Source organism: Siniperca chuatsi, linkage group LG7 (assembly GCF_020085105.1).
Source record: "Siniperca chuatsi isolate FFG_IHB_CAS linkage group LG7, ASM2008510v1, whole genome shotgun sequence".
NCBI lineage: Eukaryota > Metazoa > Chordata > Actinopteri > Centrarchiformes > Sinipercidae > Siniperca > Siniperca chuatsi.
Window position 1 is genome coordinate 8957277 of NC_058048.1, and position 24071 is coordinate 8981347.

Sequence of the window (24071 nt, forward strand, 5' to 3'; positions counted from 1 at the left end):
GTGGTGTATTTTTCATTTTTTTGTGTATAAATAAGCAAACTTAGATGATGTGTCAATTTCTGACGCAGCTGTTAACAGAAAATCCAACAGAAAATCTATAAACATCAAGAATAAACGTCAGGATTTTGTATAACATCCCTCAGAATAAAAGCACTAGGGTTTCTTTCTGGTCTCAACATTTTGCAGCCATGATACAGGAAGAAATCTTCCAAAGAGCAAGTACACCAATCATTTTCTCCACCAACAGTAGCCTCAGTACAACACACTACAGTTCAGCCACAGGACATGTTCTGCTCTAAATGTTGGCTTTTTTTTTTCCTGAGTGGAGAAAATCACTCTTTTGTTTTTGCTGTTGAATTTCTGTCACTCTTTCACTGTTGCTGTCTCCTACAACCCACAACTGAGTGGAACAAGTTCAGGCATGTTCTCTGGTGGCTGTCAAAGTACATTTCACAAAATGTAGGAAAACACTAACAGAAGCAGCAGTAGTGGAGTGGAGCCAATAAAACTCATGTAGAACTAATTGCTTGTTCATTGAACAACACATATTACTGATTTATCTATAAGAGAGCCAAGGGGAAAAGAGAGAAAATGTGAAATGTGAGACTATTTTGAAAGAACTCACACTCTTCCTGTTACAAATTAAAAGTTAAATTCATGAGTAATATTACACAACCTTGCTAATGTCAATTCACTCAGGGGTTTTGCTGCTACAGGCATATACTTAGCTTATGGTTCTATGGTCCCATTCTCATCTCATGTGTCTTATGTGAACTCAAATGGCTAAAATGCCAAAACATTTGTCAGGAGTAAGCAGCGTGATGTGGTAGTAGTGAAGCACAAATTAGCTTCAGGCTCTGTGTATCAGGCTCAGGCCACTTCAAAAAAGCTCAACACTCCTGGAAGCTGACTGGATGGAGATGGAGTAGAATGGAGAAGAGGGGTAAAAGAAAAGTAGATGAGCAGGTGGCTTGTGTGCACTCAATTTAGAAGCTTTTTATTATGCTAACGGTACAGTTTTATGGCTCAGTTTCACATAAAGTGAAAGACGGAGAGCTGAAAAGCAGAGAGAAGGGAGGGAGAGGTGGGAGAGGCGCATAGAGGACAAAACTCATCTTATTCTGGTCAGGTTGTGAGATAAGACTGATGTGACAGAGAGAAAGAGAGAGGGATGACCGGACAAGGAAAGTTTTGGACAGTGAGGGATGAAGGGGAGGAAATGAAAAGAAAGAGGATGGAGGAAGAGATTTAGAGGAAAAGGAATGAGGGAAAGAAAAAGCAATGGGACAGAGAGAGATGAGGGGAAATAGAAGACATGCAGAGAGAAACGGGGAGAGAAAGATGAATGTTGTACAAGACTTTGGGGGTGGGGGGAGCATAGTACGTTAGCCAAAACAGGGGGAGTCAATGGTTTTGGAGGAAAAAAGGAGAAAAATAGACTGCAGAGAGACACAGTGATAGATAGGTGAATCATGGAAAGAGACCCAGAGACAGGAAGTGAATGTAAACAGATAAAAAGCAAGAGGATGGAGAGGAGAACGACAGAGAGAAGTGAGCAGGGACAGGTGGTGGTTGGGAGGGGTAATCATCTCCTTGTCAGACTTGTACCTCAGTGTCACCTCTGTGCATTTTCCTTGGTCAGCACTCCTGTCTACATGCCAGTAATCTTTTTATAAAGCTTCAGAGCAAACCACTTTGTCAAGCACCACAGACAGGACATCGACCTCTGGAGTTAATACGTCTTTACGCAGCCATGCACAAAAGCTACAGCACTGCAGTTTTGCTGTTTTAGGACTGGGAGAATTTTTCCCATCTCGCCATCTTAGTTTGGCATGTTAGCATGCTAATATTTGCTAATTAGCACAAAACACGGCAAGGCTGATGAGAATGCAATTAGTTCTGCAGGTATTTGGTCGGGCCATCGCTGATGCGGTGTCATATGGTGTTGTCAAGATGTGATATATATATATATATGTTGCAAGGGCATCGTGAAAGTCTTTTGCACCCGCCAAGGGAGATCAGATGCCCGTCCACAAAGTTTCCTTTGAGGATACGTCAAAGGATCACCAAAGTTATTATTCACAATTCATCCTGAGGGAAGCATGAATTCCTGTACAAAATTTCATGTAAATCATCTAATGGTTGTTGCGAAGGTTTGGACCAAAGTGGTGGACTTACTAAAAATCCTGTAAAACCTTTCTTCCAAAATTGTTACATAGTTGAAATATGTTAAAAATATCTGATATCCATTTAAAAATACTATAACTTCAAAAATATAAGGGCAAGTATGGGAAAGTCATCCCTGAAAACTCACTTTCTGTGGTTTGGTCCAGAAGGAGTTCAGTGATGTGAATACATCATGAAGATGGGATATGCCTCACTAACTTCTGGGCAGACTTCCTAATTGCACACTGAACTGTTGATCTTCACTGACAACAAACAAGGACAATGGCTGCAATGTTTTCAGGCTGCATATTATAGAGAAAAACCAGAGCCTGTGACTTCAATCTAAAGGAAGACGGTTGATTTAACTCTCCAATGTTCTGCATTCATGATTTTCTCTCAGGTAGTATATCTGCAGATTGCTTGGGATAGGCAAATATTCTACACCAACAGCGATTGCAATTGTATGTTGACTGGACATCGAGACCACAGGGAACTGATGTGAGATGTGCTGAATCTCTGTTGCAGGAATAAGACGGGTATACTGGGCTGGAGGAGCGAGAAGACTGAGACGGTGAATGGATATGAAGCCAAGGTAGAGCACAGGCTGCTCAGACAGCTCACTGATCTCTCACACTGTCCAGAGAAACCACTGCTGTCAGAGCTCAATTTGACATTTCCTGAAAGTCCACTTCACTTGAAGAGTTTAATTTCCACAATTAATCACTCCCAAAGTTATTTTAAAACCTTTGCTCTGGACTTTTGAGGACATAACCTTCTACAGTTTTAAATAATGGCAGATTTTAAGATGGTATTTATTTAAATACAACAATTAAGTTTACAACAACAATTAATTAATTCTTTACACTCAGATGAGGAAACTTCATCAGCACATGAAAGACCAGATGGCCTATCAAATTAAGTTTTTAAAAAAAGGAGTTATGTATCGTGCAGACACATGCATTACCTTGACCCCATTTGTTTTCTTGACCCCCTGGAGGGATCGATAGGAGACAATGTCAGACACCCAGGACCATCTGTCACTAGTGGTTTGAAAGCACTTCAGACAGGCTCTACAGTAAAATACTGCTGCCCGAAAAGCATCTATTTTCTGCATCATTGATCTAAATTACAAAAACTCCTGTGCGCTGCTCTCCTGCTGGACGCTTTTTAGCCCTTCCTTTCACTTGTCCGCCGTCCAGTGTAAACTTCGAATTCCAGTATTCTGCTATGTACTGTAGCTTGAAGACGTCGGCCTGTATGCTGCAGACTAGGAACAAAAAAAATTCATGGTTTGATAGAGTCATGGTTTTGTACATTTTCGATATAGTGACAAAAACAAAAGATACATTTTTTTTCTTCTGGCAAACAAAATGAACATATATTTGTTCATGCACAGTCCATATAGCATAGAAGTCAAGTCAAGTCAAGTTTATTTGTATAGCACATTTCATACGACAGACGTAGACTCAATGTGCTTCAAAATAAGAGCAAGAAATAAAACATGAATTATTTCCGTATTTGGTGTAATAACAATGCTTTATGCTCATTTTTGTATTTTGTCACATTCACCAAACCTGCAAGTCCAGTTTGTGTCAGAGGGAATGGTTATCACTTCAATACTTCCCTACATATTGGGTTTTAATTAGGTCAGAAGAAAAGAAAAAAAATATTTAAAGGAAAATAAATGGTTGATTTTACTATTATTATTATTATTATTATTACTACTACAACATGTACAGCAGTGGGGTCCCAAACAATGAGGAAGTAAAGTCAACAGAATACAAGAGTTGATTGTCTCCTTCTCTTTCAGGTGTACGCAGCATCCAATGTGGAGCTGATCACCAGGACCAGAACTGACCATCTGTCAGACCAGAACAAGAACAAGACAAAAGGTAAGTCACTTTATTTTGTCAGGTGTACCTCAGTGCCAAATGAGACATCGTCACCACTTCTATCTAGGTACTATCAAGGTATTCTTTAAATGCAGGTGCATCACAGCTGCAGCAGCTGAATTTCTCCATTATCCCCTCTGTGCCGCTGTAACCCCCAGTCTAAGTGCTACGACATGTCTGATAAAAAGAGTCACTGATGAGTAATCCCCCTCACCTGAGCTCGATGAGATCACCCTGAGGCTCCGGCTAACAGTCTGATACATTCACTCTGTGGCTCAGTCTCGTTTTCTGGTTCAGATCATAAATCAAACAGGATTAGCAAGCTTCCCTCCCCGGACTGTCGCTGTCAGCCAGGATCAACCATCACATGCTCCTCTGAGGCCTCTGCTCTCCCAGGTCACAATCCCCATCTGCGCTCTGCTAATATGCAGGATGGAAGTGTGCTTGGAAGCGCTACACTGACTCCTGAATGAGTGACTATACTATCACTCTATTTGCCCTTGTGCTACTTTTCATCATTTTGTTAACACTGTAAAAAAAAATATATATATATAAAAAAACTATATATCCTAAGAGAGACACATACATACTGTATCTTGAGTCAAGCAGCAGCTGCAGACAGATCAGCTGGCCTCAGGTCAAAATGTGGACACATGTCCACCACACCAAGACACCACTGACATTAACACTAATTGATGAATCTTTGCATTGCTTGTAGCACTCATTTGGTTTCTGGTTAGTGAGGACAACCACAGCACCGGTCCTGTCTGAAAGTACAAGCCGCACACTAACAAGCAGGTCATGTTTGCTTTGCTGCTCATATTGCTCTCATATCTAAATGAGCAGCAGCTGTTGGTATTCCCATGCACTCTGAAAACAAAGAGTGCCTGCATTGCGGGTTCTTTAAAAGACCCTGAAATCTTATTTTCCCACCCAGCTTTTCACTATGAGTGATGGGATCCTACACAAACACATTATTTTCTGCTAAAGTTAAAACCGTCTGGGGTTATGTATCTGTGTTTTTCTCACTGGTTTGAAGTGGGCAGGGCTCAGTTGGAAAAAGGTGATGTCACGTACCGTGTACCAATCAGGACTTCTGACAGCTGGTGGGTTGTTTAGTCACTGTCAATCAAATCTGGTCATATCACACCCACACAGTCTTAGTGGAGCAAATTAGCCGAGTTTTTGAGTTACCTAAAGATGTTGTTGAACTTTGATTGCTGCTTATTTAGTTATGAATTCTTAATGTTGTACAGAAATACTTTGAGACAATTTCTTAGGGACTTCAAAGTCCAATAAAATACACTGAGAATGGACTTTTCACTGACATCTTGTATCCAACAGTTACAAGCTTTCGAAATGAACAATATTTGCATATTCATAGATGGGGGAAAGGAGTAGATGTAATTTTAAGAATTACAAGGTAACTTTTTTGTAGAAAAACCATATCTGAAACAAATTATTATTCCAAGCAGAGTATTTTTATATGTCTAAAAACATGTCTGGAGGAGATCTTTAAGATCTAACGAAGACAGCTTGACATTTTTACTGCGACCCTACTGCGGTTCTCTTACTGCTGCAGTCTGAAGATCCCTAAGGGCTCTTCAAAGCACCTGTCATTTTCAGAGTGTGGGTTTTCAGCATGTAGTTGTTTGCTTGTTTAACATATGTAGAGATTCCTGTTTTTAATGCATTTACAGTCTAATGGTGAAAGTAACTTACACATGTTGCTGTGCATAGAGTAAATACTGCACAATACTGTGTACACTCAGGCGAAGTGGACTACAACATGATTTCACCTATAGAAAAACAGTTATAGTGATTGCACAGTATAAATATCTTTAATTGTAATTTTCAGGTGTTGCCATTTTTCATTTAGCATAAAATTCATATTGCTGCTAGTTGCAGAAACCAGGAGATCCACTATTATTTAGGACATATTTTGGAGTAACTCCAAAACTATAACTATTTCCTTCAATTTCATTCAAATCAATTCAGTACAGTATGGTTCTGTTCATAAGACCACAACACAAAAGCTTGATATAATGCAATAAGTTATCTGGAGGAAAACATTGTAGAGCAAAATGACACTGCAGACAGTTGCAGTGGAGATTAATGGGCCCATGTTTCATCATCCCTTGATAAACAGGCACCAATTTAAGCCAGTTTTGAGTGCTCTCTAGTGTACATAAACTCAAGAGAGTTTATACTCCGACTAACAGGACAGTTGCCGTTTGTACGTTGTGATTGTGTAACTGCATTCTCTCAGTCTAACTCATCACTGCTGTGTGTCTCTGAGCAGGTGGGAGGACTCCACTGCAGAACTTCCTAGGGATTGCTGAGCAACACATGGGGCCTAACAATGGAGTAAGTTCATTTAGATGTCACATGAAATTCCAATTTTAGTGATTTGTCCAGTGTTATCTTTAAATGGAGGACTGCATTTTTTATTTTTTTTGTTCTATGGGTGGAGACAATTTCATAAAATAAAGCAGGGATTAATAGGTTCTGGTGTAGACATTACGATTTGACTCGACAGGTATTTTGTGGATAGCCATCATAGCGATAATAGTAATCATAATCAGTATCATAAACGAATTATCATCTTCAATATTAGCATTGTCGCCATCACCTCCACTCTTTGGATGGACAGTGAGTGTATGAATCCTGGCTGCTGACTCCACTGTGTCAACAGGAGAGCTTGCCTGCAGAGTAACTCAGAGGCTCCAACCTGCTCTCAAATATTGATCATGTTTTTTAATTTTTTTCTATGACTCATACCTCCCTCCTTCTCCTCTTTCTGAATTCTGTCTTTTCACTTGTTCCCCCTCAATGTCGCCTCTGCTCTTTTCAACGTCATGCCTCTCTGTCCTCTCTACACAACACTGAGACACACACCCTCAGTGTTTTCTCAGGAAAAACTTTTTTTTCTTTGGGTTTGACGTGCTCTCTGCAGATAGTTGTTAGGGTGTTTCGTTTCAATTTTTCCAAACCCTAAATTCTCTAGAAGGAAATGCAACAACATGGAAATAATTTCTTTGGCAGTCTTTGGCAGCCTCTACCTCCTCCAGTAACGGTGGCCTACCTTTGGCAGGTTTACTAAAGTCACACTTAAAGGTATAATATGTAACTTTTCCACATTAAAATGTCTAAAAACGACTAGACCTATGTTAAATATGTTGTTGAGTTGTGTACTTACATTATCCTAAATGTTTCCAACAATGTTCAAACCCAGAGACCCAGCCATTTGCTGCGCATTCTGTCGCCGAAGCTGTCTCAATAAAACTTAATACATTACCTCATCCGTGAACATGATTTCTGCCTGAGTCATGTCAGATAGATTTTCATCGGCAATGGTGGTTGTTTAACAATGAGAACAACTCCCACGGTTCCACGCTGCTTCACAATGTCATCAAACTACATCTTTTGTTATTGTTTTGATGTGAGAGATCCCTAGCAGCAGAAATTAATTAGAGCAGCGAACCAACAGAACCAACAAAACCGCTTTGTCATTTGTTCTCAAGTTTTGGCTTGAGAGCAAAGCTTTCTCTTTCATTGAGCTGTTGAAAATGTTTTTAGGTAAGAGGAAAGCTTGTTGAGATCCCAGTGGGTGGTGAATTTTCTGTTCCGTAACAGAGAATATCAGATAAAATTAGTTTGAAAAGTCAGAAATCTTGCACTTTGTAAAGTAATCTTTCAGGTACTGGTATTGGTCAACAATCCTTTCAACCCCTGCAGACATGGTCATTATTATGGATCAATAAAAGCCTTACTGTCTTTAAATGCAAACATGTGGTTACATCAGGATGCTTTTAAAAATCATTATTTATATTCTGCAGGCCCTGGTGACCCAGATGTCGTGTCCTGTGGTGACCAACCCTGCAGCGCTGACAGCCGAGGAATACTTCAACCCCAGCTCGTCACCGACTCAGAGGGACATCGGCCACGCGTGCCAGCTCACCACCAAGACCCAGAGGTGACACAGACAGACAGGAAAACAGACAGGCAGCCATGCATACAGTGAAGTCGCCCTCCAAACTCAGAGCTGACAAGCTGATGGACAGAGAATAGACAGGCACACACACACACACAGCCAGAAGTGAAACACGGACAAATAATTGTGGGAAATAAACATACACATATTCACACACTTGAGGAGTAGATTTCTGCAAAGCTGATGGAGACTCAAACAAATAGACAGTCAGTCTCTGCAGCCTATCACAAAGCTCTGGCTTGATGAATCATGACACATCATCTTTACTTAACTATTGTACGAAAAGGAACAAACCAAAAAAAAACATATGAAGGAATCCTGCAGTGTCTCTCAGGATAAATTGAAGCATTTGGTTTTTATGTTATTGTTTTGTAATGTAGCTAATGATACTGGTTTTCAGCATCCTGCTTCTCTCAGCCACCTGCCAACCTGGCGTCCAATCATCTGCCCTGTGTTCCTCTAAGTGACTATTGTCTGTCTGTCATTTTCAGTAGTCAGTTTCATTGTTCTGTGGCACTTAATAAAAAGTGACAGGACATCATGAGGATGAAGTGAGGTTTCAGATCTGCCTCTCAATGCTGTGTTCATTATCGGATGGAAGTTAAACTATAAGAATTGATTGGCCTCACTTTGAACATGACTCAGCAGCTTGTGGACAGTGACTGTTAGCTGATGTAATCAATGTCTTTGTGTACCTCTGGCCAAAGAACCAATCACCTTAATGAGGACACAAATTGCTTCAATTATACTGAAGTCGGAATTGTATTTGGTAATATTCATCAACAAACCCTTGCCCCTTTTCTGATCATCTGCATCTTCACAGAGTGTGTGAGTAATGTGTGTGTGTTTTTGTTTCCAGATTTAAAGCCAAGCTGTGGTTGTGTGAGTCCCATCCTCTGTCCCTGGCAGAACAAGTGGTGCCTATCATTGATCTCATGGCGATCTCGAACGCCCTGTTCGCTAAGCTGCGTGACTTCATCACTCTGCGCTTGCCGCCTGGCTTCCCTGTCAAGATCGGTGAGAGCTGGGAGAGTGAGATGGATGGAAGGAGGGAGGGAGGTTAAAATGATGGCTGTTTAAATAAAGGGGATGATGGGAGAATGAAAAGGGAATAAATAGATAAAAAGATGGATGGAAAGAGTGAAATATAAGGACACGCATGGTTAACTGGATGGTGAGACTGATGCACAGACACAAAAAGTTAACAGAAAACTTAATAATAACAATAAAAATGCCGTCATCTGCTCCATTACTTTCCTCTCACTGCAGAGATCCCTCTCTACCACATCCTGAACGCCAGGATCACCTTCAGCAACCTGAACGGCTGCGAGGAGGGGACGGGCGTCCGTGCTGATAGTGAAGTGGGGGTGGAGGGGGACGGACACAGGGACCCCCCGAGGACAGATACCCCATCTCCGAGCAGTGACTCCTCCAGTGTCTCCAGCTCCAGCTCCACCAGTGAGAACACACCCCCATACACGCTGACGTGTTTTCTGTTGTATTACAGTGTCATCTTTTCTTACATCTTCTTCTTCAGCTGCTAAAATTACAGACCCGCCTCAGCATCTTTATATTCTGCCGATTTGTCCGACAACCTGTTTTATAAATCTCCACTAATATTTACTGCAGAACCTGAGCCATACTTCATTTCACAAACAGAGTTTACTGTTGCGTGATAGAGTTATGAGCGGTATTTATCACTGATGTTGGATGCAAGGTTATGTTCCCTGTGTTGTGTGTGAGATTATGGCTTACTTTCATCATCCCATCCCTTGATCAGAATCCCAACAGCCACGTTTAAATCTGCAGCCATGTGGAGGGGAGATATCATTTATTGTTTGACTGCTCAGAAGAAAACCTCATTGATGTTATCTTGCAGAAATGCTCTATCTTGAGTTATAGTTCTATATTCTATATTTTGGCAACAATAGTATGGTGGGAAAATTACCTGATACAACTTGTTTTAAGATGGATTTCTCTTCCTTTCACTCAGAAATTATTCATTTCCTGCTCTTCTTCTTTAGTCTAGTATAATCTCCTACACTGATAGATAACGCTCCTTCCCATCTCTTGGCCTTTGCCTTCCCTCTGTGTGCTGCAGTGTCATGTCGAGCCGGAGAGATTCCCCCATGTGTGTTTGAGGCCCCGCCTGGATACACCATGCTAGGAGGCAAACAGAGAGACACCATGAGGGAGGAGGAGGAGGACCTGCTGCAGTTCGCCATACAGCAGAGTCTGCTGGAGGCTGGCTCCGAATATGATCAGGTGGGTTGACTTTGACACTCCTGGGAGATTATCTTTCTCTAAATTGAAGAAACACCAGTCAGACATCTTAAAACAAGACCTTGTTTAATTGACTGTTTGTTAAGCCCCCGCCACCCCCCACATATAAACACACTGTTAACGTTGATGTCTTACACTCTTGCACTTGTACATAAATATATGCTTGTAGTATATCATGGTAAAGCAATAAATGAGCACAGATTGCAAAACATTTACATGAAATTTTCAAGATTCACAAAGCCATGTTGCCATATCAACCGAGGTGCACAATATTCCCCCTATGAAATACCGAGTACAAATTACAGCAGTAAATTCACCAATAAGTCAAGCAAGACAAATAGGCAAGTAGGAAGAATGTGACCAGTTTCAAAATAAAAACAAAAGATACTGCAGTAAAATCAAGTCAACTTGCCTGGCGCCCAGATCCATTGTATTCAGCACTGACTCAGGATAGGTGCTGTTTTGAAATCCCAGAGATCCTGGTCTTGATAGTCCTTGGCCTTCTTCCAGAGGTACAGAGAAAGAAGTATAATTAGGCCAGGTGAGAAAAATCAGAGAACATCCTCAGAGTTTTCTTAGCTTGGATACAGGAGGGGAATGTACAGACAGAGGCAAGGTTTGTACAATCATCTTCAGCAGCCTGCTGCCCTGGGCTTTTGTACTGCTGCTTCAAACTGTGATGAAAAAGGTGATGACACTTAACTACAGCTCTAATTCAGAAGCAGGACAGGTGTTGAAGGACCATACTACTGACAGTGCATGTTTTACAGCATTAACTACTATACATATCAAGCTTAAATTAGCATACCATAAGGTTGTAATTTCCCACCGTTCATTCAGAGTTTAATTTAACTCCAGTGTAAAACTTGTCTTGCAGTGTCATGAAACTTTATTCAAAGTTGAATCCTGGGTGATTTATTTTTTTCTGTCCTAGTTGTGTGATAATGCAGGCAGGGACTTCTTTGAAAACTCTAGTCGACTGTCACACAGAATTCCATTCACAAGCTAGGTTGTGAGTCTAACCTGCTGACAAACAATAAGGAGAGACTGTGGACAGTGTGCACAGCCAACCCCAGTTTGGTGCAGGACAAAAGCAGCATACAAAGGAAACGGAGAGGTAGACCGCACAGTGAGTATTTCAAGCTCCCCAAACTTTTATGATGCCACATTTCGACCAACAACGTCTTCACCAGAAAAAATGGATGTTTGCCTTATCATTCAACTTAGGGGAGCTTGAGATATTGAATGTGCAGAACAATAAGGAAATGTGCATTTTATAAGTAAATTTTCTCCTAATTTGTCTGTCTTAAAAATGCCTTTTTAGTGTCAGAATGTTTGGAAGATTCGTGGCTTGTGAGAAATGGTTCCAACATTTGACTATGTGGGTGAATGAATGAGTCATAATCTGTGCTCACGTTCACTTCTCCAAATGGAGTGAATAGAGTCAGGACCCACCGCTAGTCTCCTAAAGGGGCGAGGCAGTGACGAAACCCATGTGACACAGATACAGGAAATGACTCTTAAGTGAACCGTCTCCTTTCTAAACCGTCTCTGATAACAGTCTGCGTGTGCGCTGCATTTCAACCAGATAATAACTTCAAAGTCAAAGAAACCAAGACTCATAAATATTCATGTGACCTATCTTAACTAAACTTCAAGTCTCTGACTTGATTTTCATAGTGTACTGAAATGAAACTACGGACTGGATAGAAGGTAGGAACAGGGCTAGATGAACCCGCTGGGGGGCCCCAGGGCAAAAATGAGCTGTGGGCCCCTATTGAGCCCCCCCACATACACATTCCCCTCAACCCATTTTTCCCAGAGTTCCAGAAACCAACCAACCAGTATTTCTACACTGCAGTACTACCCTGCCCCAGGTTTGCTGTATGTCCATGAGTTTGGGATTAATTCGTTAAACACAAATTTATTTAGGAATTTGCACCATGTAAGCACAATATTAACTAAAATATTATGATTATATACTATAATAAGGTATTAAAGGTATTAAATCTAGGTTATAAAACAGATTTGACAATCAAGTAAAAATACAGTAACCAGCTTAGGACCCTTACCGTTTCAGTCTTTAATTCTGCTTTATTGGTGCATATTACCATACTAATTTGTAATTAATCAAATTACCACAAAGTCATTTCCACACAGACAACCCCGGGGGCCTTCGGGGCCCCTGAGGGCAGTTGGCTACTTTGCGTGGTTGGTAATCCAGCCTTGGGTAGGAAATAAATCTAAATCTTGTTGTAAAATCATGCAAAACCACCAACAAGTCACTGTTTAACTAAAGGTTCTGTATAAATGTCATTTTTCAGTACAAATGATGTTCATTAATAGTGTAGTGGCAGAATGTGAACCTTAATTTTTAACAGGTGCTTATCAATATTAATAGCAGCAGTATTAATATTGGGTGTGTGTACTAAAGAACCATGGCCAGGATCAATCTAGTTTACATTCAGTCAGTTCACAAATCATAATCAAGCCAGCTGGCTGTCTCTGTGCTGTGAGCGAGAGCTACTTTAGCATACATTAACAGGAAAAAACTCCTGTAGGTAGGATGCATCACCATCTGTTTATCTCTCCATGTTTCTGTCTAACCACTTCCTGTGCTCGCTCTCTGACTTCCCGTGTGGCCTCCTCTTTGTGTCTAGGTGACCATCTGGGAGGCACTGACCAATAGCAAGCCAGGAACACACCCCCTGCCCTGTGACCCAAGTCGTCTGGAGAGGTCAGACGTTCAATCTCTTTTTCTTTTATCCCATTCACTTTGTCTTTTTCTGTTGTTTTTTTTTTCCATCCCTTTCTCTCCGCCTCAGTCTTGTTCTTACCTCCATCTCTGTTCTATAAATTACTGCATACACTCATTCCACATTTCCCTACCCTCCATCCAAAGCCCAACCCCTCTATTATCAGGAATCAACCAGGAGCTGCGGATAAAGTCGATAAAAGCATCACTTGTTAAAAAATGAATGGGACTTTTATCTTCAAAAGAGCTGGAATCCTCAAAAAACATAAATCTCCATGACTGTCAGGACAAAGGTGATATTTCCTGCCGTTCCTTCACCCATATTGTCTCTGACTTCCTCCTATTTCTGTTATGTATCGTTATTCTTCAGTGTCTTGCGCTCTTCCATTGTATTTTTTCCCACCCTGCAGATCTTTCCCTCCATCCCTGACTCACATCCTGTATTCCTGTCCTCCTCTATTCTCTTACCCATCCTGCTATTCTCCTCTCATGTCCTCTCTGCTGTGCACTACTATGTGTGTGTGTTTGAAGGGGAGGGGGGGACTGGAGGACGAGAGAGTTTCCTGCTTTCACAGTCGACAGTGCTGCTGTTGACTTTAGCCTGTTATGTTTAGACAGTGTTTTCTCTCAGTGTCTTCCCTATTGTGGATGGATACACAGACAGACCTGTTCTCTCTTTCCCTCTTTTGAAACAGTCTTACTACTGCAGTGTTTACTTACACCAATGTTATAATGTTAGAGGAAATTGGGTGTTGGACCATAAAAAACTAAACCTAAACTAAACCAGTCGAACACTAAAATCATTTTTTTTCAAGTTTTTGTGGTATCCTTCCAGTCAGTAAAAAGTCACCCTAACAGCTTGTAATAAATTATTCTTCATGTGTCGTAGAGACTCCTAACTATTTTGAAAAAGAATCAGTTTATGAGACAGCAAGTTATTTTAACCTGTCCTCTTTATGACAAGAAGGAAATAATCCCAGAAGAACTATAATGAACCTGAGAGGAAAACAAAAATGAAACCAGTATGGAAAAGATGGTAACACTCACTAATAAGGCACTCTTTATGATGGGTTTATAAGTTGTTACTTATAGCTAACCTCTGGGTTGCCAGGTTGTGAAAAATGACCAGCATGCCACTTGCTTTGTCTCTTTAGCTAGCTCAACATCTAAATGTCGGTAAACTATTGATAAAGGGCAGTGAGGCTAACTTAATTTTTAAATACTTAAAATTTTATTTGTTTTGAGATCTGGAACAACAACATACAGTATAAAAGTAGAATAAATACAACATAGCATTGAACAAATAGCTGTCGTTCTGTCTTTAGACTTCTACTATACATACATTCTTATGTAGTTTTTCTATAATTAAACAAACTTACATGTTCCTTTTTACTTTTTCCACTGAATACTTTTCCTGAACAATATAAAGCCACGCTCTTTCCCTGGAGGATCAGCTTTACAACAATTTCTTGTTGTAGCTGTTTTTTCTGGTTATAAGCAAACTTTTTGTCATGCATCTGCCTCTTTCTTATACAGTCTCCTCAGTGTTACCTTAATGTCTTTAATAGTTGCATTTGGGTCTAACTTTCTAATAGTTATAATAATAATCATACACATGCTCTGTAGTTCTTGAACGGTCTTCCTGATGAACTTAAGACCTACCAAGACAAAGCATGTGTCCGGTTGCAGGATAAGGGAAAAGGGACTTTTCATAACCTGGCAACCCAAAAGTTGTTCTTAATGGCTTTAGTAAATTATTTATTAAACATTAATTCCATGAAACCTTTTACCAAAAGTAATACAAAATTGTCTAATACTACTGTAATCTTAACTTCCAAGAAGTAACATACTTTCAGTCCTAGAGCAGGTACTTCAACCTGTGTTCTTCCTTCCTCTACCTCCCTCACTATTCTACACCCCAGGACCCCCCAACACAAGCCCCGCCCACCCTCCAGCCTCTGCTCCACCCCCTCCAAGAAGAAGCCCACCACCTGCAGCTATGACGAACAGCTGCGCATCGCCATGGAGATCTCAGCTCGGGAGCAGGAAGAGGCAGAGCTTCGGCGGCGGCAGGAGGAGGAGGAGCTACAGCGCATCATCCAGCTGTCACTCATGGAGAAATGAGAGCTGAGTGGCCCAGCAGGGGTCTGAAGGGAGGGGTCTGGACCGAGGACACGTGGGAGAAAAGGGCAGCACAGGTTACTTTAAAACTTAAAGCACACTCTGTAAGTGGCTGGAAATAAATGCCAAAATCATCTTAGTTGTTTCATACGATCGACTGGCCTCCTCCTTTCTCTCCCATCGCCTTAGTCAGACCTTTCCCATGAAGCCATACAGTGATGTGGCTGTCCGGCCTCAGACAGCCAAAGAGGGACGTCAGTTTCCTCTTTCTGGTGCCACATGGTACTTTCTTGACCAGTGCCAGTTTACAACCAAGAATACATCCAATACAACAAATTTAGCGGAATGCCTCCTTGGATGAGTGATTTCTGTTTGTAGGTATGTGTGTGTATCTGTGTGTGTGTTTCAAAACCAGCTCTCCGCACAGGGGTCAACAGATCACCCTCTGTCGTGAAAATGTAGTGCGTTAGGCCAACTCTCTGCTCAAGCACTAACACACACGCTCACTGAGTCCTTTTGCCACTGAGTTGTGTGGTTTTCAGTCTTAACTGTGATTAAAAAAACAGCTTGTGTGAAAGGAGCAGTGACAAGCCAGGACCAGTGGTGTGGTGGAGAATACTGTAACCTTCTAGGTCAAGTTGAGTTGAATGTCAACAAACCATCTGACTTCCTCGGTTTTTAATGAAAAAAATAAAAAAAATAAACAGACTGGTACATTTTATTTGTTTTGCACAAAATTCAAATGTACTGTATTTAGCTTGTGGGCGGATCACATATATGACTGTTAATGGATGTAGATGACGAGCACAGATTAAACTCAGGCCAGTTCTAGTTTTAGCCTGACGTTAGACCACAGGAGCACAGATATGATAAGATGTGATGAAGACTTCGTGTACTAACTAACCTGTATGTGACTGTGAATGAGTTTGTGGCAGGCCTGTGTGTAATACAAACAATAAAGGGACATGATTGTGGTTTGTGGAATAGAAATGTTACTGAAAGAGATTTTTCTGTATATTTACATCTTCTCACCATACATGAGCGGATGGTTTCTGTATTTCTGCGTAGTCACGGTACAGTATGTGTACAATATTTCAGTATGGTCTGCACCCGTGTGAGGTCCATTTTGTCCGACTTGAGTCTAGCCCAGAGACCTGCAATATCAGAGCACACTCTCTGAGGGAAAATGTACCCTGGAAGAATCACTGTAGAGGCTATTGACAGCAATTTTAGGTTTTATTGCACCCCCATAGCAAGTTGGTTCCTCAACACGACATGCTGAAAACAAAAGCAAATCTAAAATCGCCCCAAAATAACAACAAATGTGGAGCTTTCAGTTCTTGCAATGGAAAGATCTTTCAAATCCTGGCTCTCATAATTGTAAGTAACTTCAGATTGCAGGGCTCAAGGAAAACCAAACACTGAGAAACATGGTTTGTTGCAAGGGGTGAGGACAGATAGGGACAGCTTGTTTCTTCTTTTTTTTTTTTGTCATTTTCTTTGTATTATTTCTTTGAAAGTAATGTAAAACTTTCACACTTCAATATCAGCACAAACTGAGGAGAGCCCCCTCTGGCTCCTCTCCAATTCAGAATTAAGCTTGCCTGGTTGATAAGAATAGTATTCATTTTTTTACTTTTTAAAAAATGTTGCAGAAAAGAGACGCAGCAAGATGTTTTCATGGTGTATGCTGGGAAGTGAGTTCAGATAATGATTCAAATAAAGAAACATCTTTTGGAACAGCAATGCATGAGTGGGTTATTTTTTAATCAAATTTTTAAATTACAGCTTTCAAATGCTTTAAATCCCCTGACCCCACACCAAGTTTTACCTGCAGCTTTCCACTGTAGGTTAGTTTTCTGGCCCTCTCGAGTGAAGGATGGTGACAAAAGCAATTAATTTCTCACGAGATAGGGAAAGCTGCAGCGTCAGTCAGCACTAGAGAGAGCTGATCTGTTTTTAGCAGCTTCCACCTCCATCATCCTCCCTGTGACATGGATTCCCAGCGCCTCAGCCTGATCCAAGTTTTTTTTTTTTCCTGTAGTTATTTTAGGCTTGAAAGGGAGGAAAGGACAGCTTAGAGACTCTTAACCCTCTAAGAAATACCACTCAGAGCACCAGGCTGCTTTCTGCGCTTTGGTGGTGGGTTAGAGAGAATGGGAAAAGAGAAAATGAAATAATTTTCCAAGTGAATCTGCGGTGTGCAGTCGCGACTTCTCCACTGCCCTGACTCAGCCCGACATTGTGAATAACATCAGGACGCTGGGCTGCGCTGGGCTGCAGGCGTGTGTGAAGTGAATTTGTAAAGAGCCACAGACACAAAACAAGGTGTGTGTCTGTCAGAGAGAGACAGAGGAGCTGAGAGCATCAGTATGCAAAGAGGAAGGATGCCAATCTCAGCCGTCGCATCCAGGGATGCAAACACTCACTTTAACCCTCCCTCTACTGCTCCACTGATTTTATTCCTCACAATTTCCCTGTTCATGACAGTTCAATTTGGAACACTGTATAAAAGAAAAAGTCCTTCTTTAACCCATCTGCTCTGTCTGCTGAAGTGGATTTAATTGGTGAAAACATCAAGGGATCTTAGCTTTCCTCTTGACCAGCAAAGAGCTTTAGGTATTTTTACCCTCAAACACAGAAAATGAGAAAATTGAAAATGCTTGTGAGTTTGTCTTTTTAATCGCCTGAATTTTTAGTTTTTGTTTGGTCAGGTCCTTTAATGTCATTCTTTCCCGGTCAGTGCTGCTATCTGATCTGTCTGTGTGCCTGTGTGTCTCAGCAGGGGCCCTGGTGGCCTACATCTCAGGGTTTAATTACCCACATGAAACAGTAGGTAAAATGTCAGCTTGAAATAAGCTGCAGTGAGCACTGATGGAGATCATTTCCCCTAGGAGACGGGATTCACTTGTTCAAAGAAACAGAGACTTGCAGTTAAAAATGACGGGTAGAATGTATTTCTATTAATAATGAGGTCATGAGCGTGATTTTCACCCATTAAAAGTGGTCAAATTCAACCACAGTGGAGGGTTTGGTTGGTTATCTGATCTTACAGTACTCTAAGTACTTTACTTTTAAGAATGCAACTCCTGTAAGTACACTTTCACCACATTTTACCTTCTTTCCCACCTTTTCTAGTGCCTGAAGCCCTCTTTAAAACTGCAGTTCTATGCCTGGCCAGCAGGTGGGAGTAAAGTCAATGATACGTTTGGTAAAATTTCAGCATCTGCAGCTCATAGTCCCCTCGTTTCTTCTCCTCAAATGTGTGTGTGTGTGTGTGTGTGTGTGTGTGTGTGTGTGTGTGTGTGTGTGTGTATGTGTGAGAGAGAGAGATGAAGAACACCTGAACACAAAAAAAGGTTCAAAACAAACTCACCATATTTATTTACTGGTAAAGGACTGAATTAAAAAAACAAGATATCAGCTTTGTCCTGGTTCAATTAAAAATCTGAATAAAGACACGTCTGTCCACTTTGAAACCAAAAACACACATACAGAGACAAGTCTACTGAGATCAGTGCAAAAGAATCCTCCCCGGGGTAAGAAACCGATTTCAAATAAAATCATCTAAATAGTAAAGTGCATGTTTTGAGAAAAAGCCCCTCTCATAGTTTTAGAAACTCTGGACAGGCAACGAGGGTCAAACACTGAAAACAAACGCTTCTTAAAAAAAACAAAAGGGAGACGGACATAATGGAGTGCATACAGTACGCACTGGTTCAGTCTTAGTTTGGACATTCATATTCACTACTGCACATACAAACCTGAACTCCAGTTGAAACAACACATCCAGTGGTTTACATGCAAACATAAAGTTCATCATTCAGTTCATCATACACACATCGGAGGTTACACAAGGTCTACAGTTTACTTGCTACGCGTTCATACACATCATGCAGCCTCTCTCACACATCTGCACAGCTCCAGTTGTGTCCGTTCCAGTCCATTGCACTGAGGTTACATGGTGTTGTATAGCACAGTGACAGCTCGCTGCTTTTTCTCAGCAGACGCTTTGCGAGAACGTCTCGATGAGTGTCCCCTCCCCTGCTGACGTGTTGTGGCGACCGCGCCACTCCCGCTGCCGTCTGGCTCCTCCCTCTCACCTGTGTCGTCTTTTGGACAACGATGAGGGGCAGAGGAGAAGCAGAGGGACGGTGACGAGGATGACTCGTCCAGACCCCTGTCCGCGTGGGACAAACCTGTCTTTTCAACACAAGTGTTTCGAGCCAACACTTTCTGCTTCTTCCACGCGTCGTCGGGGTGAGATGGGGGCATGGAGAAAGAGTCCTGGGAGTGTGATGATGTCCTCCTGGTGTGCGTCCTCAGGTCCAAGTCGCTGAGGTCATTGGCTGAGAGCTCCAGACAGTCCAGTTTAGCCAGGGAGGCCGACCTCTTCATGAGAGATGGGGGGGTGAGGCCCGCCTGGCGGATACGAGCCTCGAGCTCCATGGCTCTGTGCCACCCTGTCGGCTCCAGAAAACGCTTACCCTCTTGTCTCTCTCGGAGCCGCTGTCCTACTTCCAGGCCTGGAGGAGTCCGTTCAGAACACGCCCTTTTATAAGGTCCTGCCTCTGTGTCCATAATGTCTCTCAGCCCCCGAGGCTGCCCTAGTTCCTGGTCTTGGCTCTCTGTCGTTTCCAGGCCGACACCCTCGTGGAGGAAAGCCTGCAGCTCTCTCAGTGTCTGCTGAATGCTCTCCAGCTCCTGGCTGCCACGAGCTAGCCTGCTCTGGGCGTCACAGCCGGGGCCACAGCCCCCTCGCCCACCCTGGGAACTGGACTCAGGCCTCTCATCTGTGTCTGACTCCTGCACCGTCACCCCATCCAGAGTCATTTGATTTGTAGGGGCCTGGGGCAGGGTCTGACGCTGCTGGTTTTGGCTGTGGATCTGGCTCTGTCTTTGGGACTGGGCTGAGGTGTCTAGAGATGATTCTACTACCTGACTAGTAGAGGCTGGTGATGATGTCAGCATATGGCTATCAATGATAGGTATAGCACCAGAGACTTGGCTGGTATTTGAGTCAGGGGCGCATGAAGGGTCTGGGAGGTTGTCGGTGCCTGAGGAGTCCAGTATGTGAAGCTCAGTTTGTGACCCTGTATGCTTCTCTCCATCTTTGGACTTAGCAGATACAGCCGTGATCTCTCCCTGAGTGATCCTTTCTTCTGTGGAGTGCTGAGGGAAGCGAATGGGAGGATGTTCAGTGCTCGGGGAACACAGGGACAGTCTGACAGGAGGGTGTTCAGCGCTGGGGGAATGCAGCGGAGATCGCTGAGACGCAGCCATCTCCATTTCCTGCCTCAGCTTCTGCTCCAGCTGCTTGGTGGCTCGCCGCACCGATCCTGCTGGCCAATCGCACGGCAGCATGGAGGGAGACTGGGGATGTAAAGGTGGAGTTAGAGAGCCGTGCGAGACTTCAGAAGTCTCGGCCTCCATCTGATGTTCTGGTCGGATGAGCTGAGGGCTATGGGAGGATGGAGGGAGCGATGAAGAGGAGGAGGAAGTAGGAGGGCAGGAGGCAGGGTGGCATATGGCTTCAATCTCTGTGACAATATGGCGGACTGATACTCCGTTGTCATGGTGAGGGTGATGAGTTTGGTCAGGGCTAGCTTTGTCAATGCTGTCTTCAGACTGTGGAGACACCTGAGAGACAAAAAGAGAGAGAGAGCAAGAGAGACATATGCAGAAAATATTAGTCATTTCTGAGGCAGTAATAACTTGTGAAACTATACATAAAACACCATTGTTTGGATAGCATGGTAGAAAATTAGAGATAATTAAGTGACAAATGTAACTATATCATCTTCCAGCAGGTGTCACTATGATTAATACAGATTTAGTGTGGAGTCTGTGTTAGAGGCTCAGTTCATCTGCTAAGACAAATTCTGGTCCAGTCAGATTCCAGTTCAATTCCAGTCTGATTAATACAAGAACTGCTATACTTATACAGACCAGCTATCTGCTGCTTATGTCACAGACACGTAATCCCCCCACACACCTGTTTTGTGTCAAGTCCCGCCCTACTGTGCTGTGATTGGCTAGCTTGTTACTTCAGTGTGCCCTTGTGATTGGATGTTAGCTTCATTGGTCGAATTTTCAGCAAGTCCCGCTAGCAACACTAGTGACACTGACGATAATGTAATAATAATACAAATATGAATACATTTTAAATCCTTATTTAAAAGGATATCTACAGAGAGGATGCAACTCAATTTAACTCTACGCAATTTAACTCCTTGTTCATATAACATTTGCTTCTCAGCAAATCATGTATTCATAATTGTGGGATTTGTTGGGTCTCTGTAAATAATATAAAGAGTACGGTCTAGACCTGCTCTATAGGAAAAGTGAGATAATTTCTGTTATGAAGTGGTACCATATAAAATTGAATTGAATAACCATAACTTTATTCAACAAACATATTATACTCAATCTTGAGCCATGTGTTGCTTCAAGAAAAACAAAGGGTTTGAGAACTGTATGAGAAAATAGGCAACATTGTTTACCAAGATAATAAGCATAGCCTTTTCAAATGTTATTTTAACTGAAATGCTTTAATTTTAAAGTGTGGTAAATGGACTAATCAGATCTTCCCCGTTTCGTGAGAAAGACCAACTAGAAAATGAATGCAATAAATCACAGGTGAAGGAGCACCTAGGATCAATAGTATCCTAGAGTACTAGCCAATCTCAGCACAGTTGGGGCGGGACGCAAAACGGGTGGGGAAAAAAATAACGAATCACGCACCAGTGGGTTTGTAGAACTGTGTTTGTATGAAACGGTGCTATGTCAATGAACCTGAACTTGGTAGTGGCCAACTACACAGTAATTGACAACCCTTTTACATGAACAGTCTTTGGGATGGAGCTAAAATCTGCTACAGTATCCCTATGAGATGACTAATAGAAGGAAGGACACTGTAACAACTTACTTTGATGACGCTAACTGGTGAATGGCAACAGTACAATGCAAAAGGCAACCTGTCCCTCATATTTAATGCTTTCTACAGCTGCATGCTTGTAGCCCTTTTGAAAGTCCAGAATATGGAAAAAAAAAATGTGATGCTGCTGTGACAGCTGTATGAGCAGACTGTAGCAACTTTTGCATGAAAAACTGTAATGTGCAGACAGATGCTGTTTAGCACACCCACTGTTAACAAACAGTCAGATGCAAGAAGTGCACAGCAGAAAAGTTATGAGGCTTTCTGCAGCAAGTAAGTTATACTAGCAAAGACAAAATGTTGACAGACTGTTAAAGCTGAATGATCCTGTACCTGACTCGTCCCATTTCCCTGCCCATCTCCCTCCTTAGTCTCAGTTTCTCCATTTTCCTCGAGTGACAGTGGTGTCCTTTGTTGTGCCTGCTCAGAAAGTGTCCTGGATCTGCCATCTTGGGCCAGACCCAGAAACTTTTCCCTGGCGCTGAAGAAGTCGATGCTGTCTGCGCTGTGGTTGGACGACCCATCGGCATCGCCGCGGCTGTCCAAGGCACTGCCTATCTGTAACTCGCTGGGGTTGTTGTTGTCATCACTGGGAGCAAGGGGAAGAACCAGGGGGAGGGGGGTGATGTTTGCGGGGCTGAGGGGGCTGTGTTTGTCACTCGTTAAATCTGATAACGGTTGGTCTATTATGTCTGAGTCAGTGGATCCCACAGTGAGAGGTGAGATTTCTTCTGAGCTGCTTCGCTCTGGCAAATTGAGGAACAGTTCCACTGGTCTGTGTTTGGGCAATGAAATGGACAGATGTGTGGGAGGACCCTGGTGAGCACGCTGGAGTTCAGGAGTAGGAGGTAAGATGTGGAGTGATGGTGGAGGGTGGGGTAGAGCAACAGGCACAGTGACAGCCACACTCGGTGAATTGTCCAGTCTTTCCTCTGGGACTACAGTGGCTGCTCGGGGTCTGGGGAGGGGAAGCAGGAGGGGGTCTCCGCAATCTGATCTGACCTCCTCCTGACTCGGTGAGTCACACACACCATTGGAGTCTGTGTGTGAGTCAGAGGTGTGTGTGCTGTTTGATTTGGCAGAGTCTTCAGGTTCAGCACCGAGCGCTTGCAGCACAGCCACGCCCAGGAAGTGTTGCAAGGAAGGGGAGGAACTGTTGTTGTTATTCTGAGAGTCAGAGCGGCCCAGAGAGTGAGAGGAAGTTTTACATGTTGATTCTGGCCGATCGGATAAGTCGCTATCCGAGTGTGAGCGCCATAGCTTATTATGTCTTTGTTTGCTGTGAAAAAAAAGAAAAAAAAAAGAGAAAAAATTAGTTAGCACCAAAATGCTCTGTAAAGAACATGCATATTGTACAGATGCTTCTTTATGAAAGCACACCTGGCCAGCAGAATTCCCTGATACTCCTCCAGCTGTTTCATGAAGGAAGGGTTCGGTTTGGTGACGGCCCGTCTCTCTTTAACATATTCAAAGGCTGTGTCCAGGTCCCAGCCGTACTCCTTCATAGCGTAAGCGATCACTGTGGAGGCGGAGCGACTCACACCCATTTTACAGTGAACCAGACATTTAGCACCAGCTTTCCTAAGAGACACAGAGACAGATGGAGAGTGAAATTGTTTTGGATTACAAGACTGAGAACCCAAGGAGAACTTAACAAGCTAGTGTGTGTTCAAGCTTACTTGGCTTTGGTGATGAACTTGTAGGTTTCGTTCCAGTACTCCAGCAGGTTGGTGGCCTCTTCATCGTACACTCTTATGTTGTGGTACTCAAACATCCCTGGGAAGAAGTTGTCTATCTCCCTAGTCACGTTCAGGATGTAGTGCACTCTACACAAGAGACATGAAGAGGCAGGTTGATTTGCTGACCTTTTAATGTCAATAAAACTGTCACCAATTCATACTTCAGTATTTCAGACGATGAATG

At 42.5% G+C, this 24071-nt stretch overlaps 2 protein-coding genes and 1 long non-coding RNA gene across 6 annotated transcripts in view; 1 reads left to right on the forward strand and 2 right to left on the reverse strand.

Annotated features, from left to right (window-relative positions):
- ankrd13b (ankyrin repeat domain 13B) overlaps positions 1–16957 on the forward strand; it is a 45510-nt gene extending 28553 nt beyond the window's left edge. For 2 of the 3 annotated variants that reach the window (XM_044201400.1, XM_044201401.1), the window contains 9 exons: positions 2692–2758; positions 3977–4058; positions 6361–6425; positions 7898–8034; positions 8912–9069; positions 9322–9510; positions 10154–10317; positions 12996–13072; positions 15013–16957. In XM_044201400.1, the coding sequence (XP_044057335.1) occupies positions 2692–2758; positions 3977–4058; positions 6361–6425; positions 7898–8034; positions 8912–9069; positions 9322–9510; positions 10154–10317; positions 12996–13072; positions 15013–15214 (1141 nt within the window). In that variant the 3' untranslated portion in view covers positions 15215–16957. Of the gene's footprint in view, positions 1–2691; positions 2759–3976; positions 4059–6360; positions 6426–7897; positions 8035–8911; positions 9070–9321; positions 9511–10153; positions 10318–12995; positions 13073–13237; positions 13384–15012 lie in introns of all 3 variants that reach the window. The other variant, XR_006378506.1, reaches the window with a different exon arrangement.
- Positions 2817–4867, reverse strand: LOC122878546. The gene is made up of 3 exons (XR_006378507.1): positions 4645–4867; positions 4273–4346; positions 2817–3433 (listed from the first exon to the last, which is right to left on the reverse strand). It is a non-coding gene; the product is annotated as an uncharacterized LOC122878546 (long non-coding RNA).
- Positions 16958–18566: 1609 nt separating the features above from the next.
- The window catches only part of ssh2a (slingshot protein phosphatase 2a), a 31369-nt gene continuing 25864 nt past the window's right edge, over positions 18567–24071 (reverse strand). For both annotated transcript variants that reach the window (XM_044201394.1, XM_044201393.1), the window contains 4 exons: positions 23828–23974; positions 23529–23729; positions 22482–23427; positions 18567–20851 (listed from right to left, as the gene is read on the reverse strand). In XM_044201394.1, coding sequence (XP_044057329.1) covers positions 19169–20851; positions 22482–23427; positions 23529–23729; positions 23828–23974 — 2977 coding nt within the window. In that variant the 3' untranslated portion in view covers positions 18567–19168. The remainder of the gene's footprint in view (positions 20852–22481; positions 23428–23528; positions 23730–23827; positions 23975–24071) is intronic.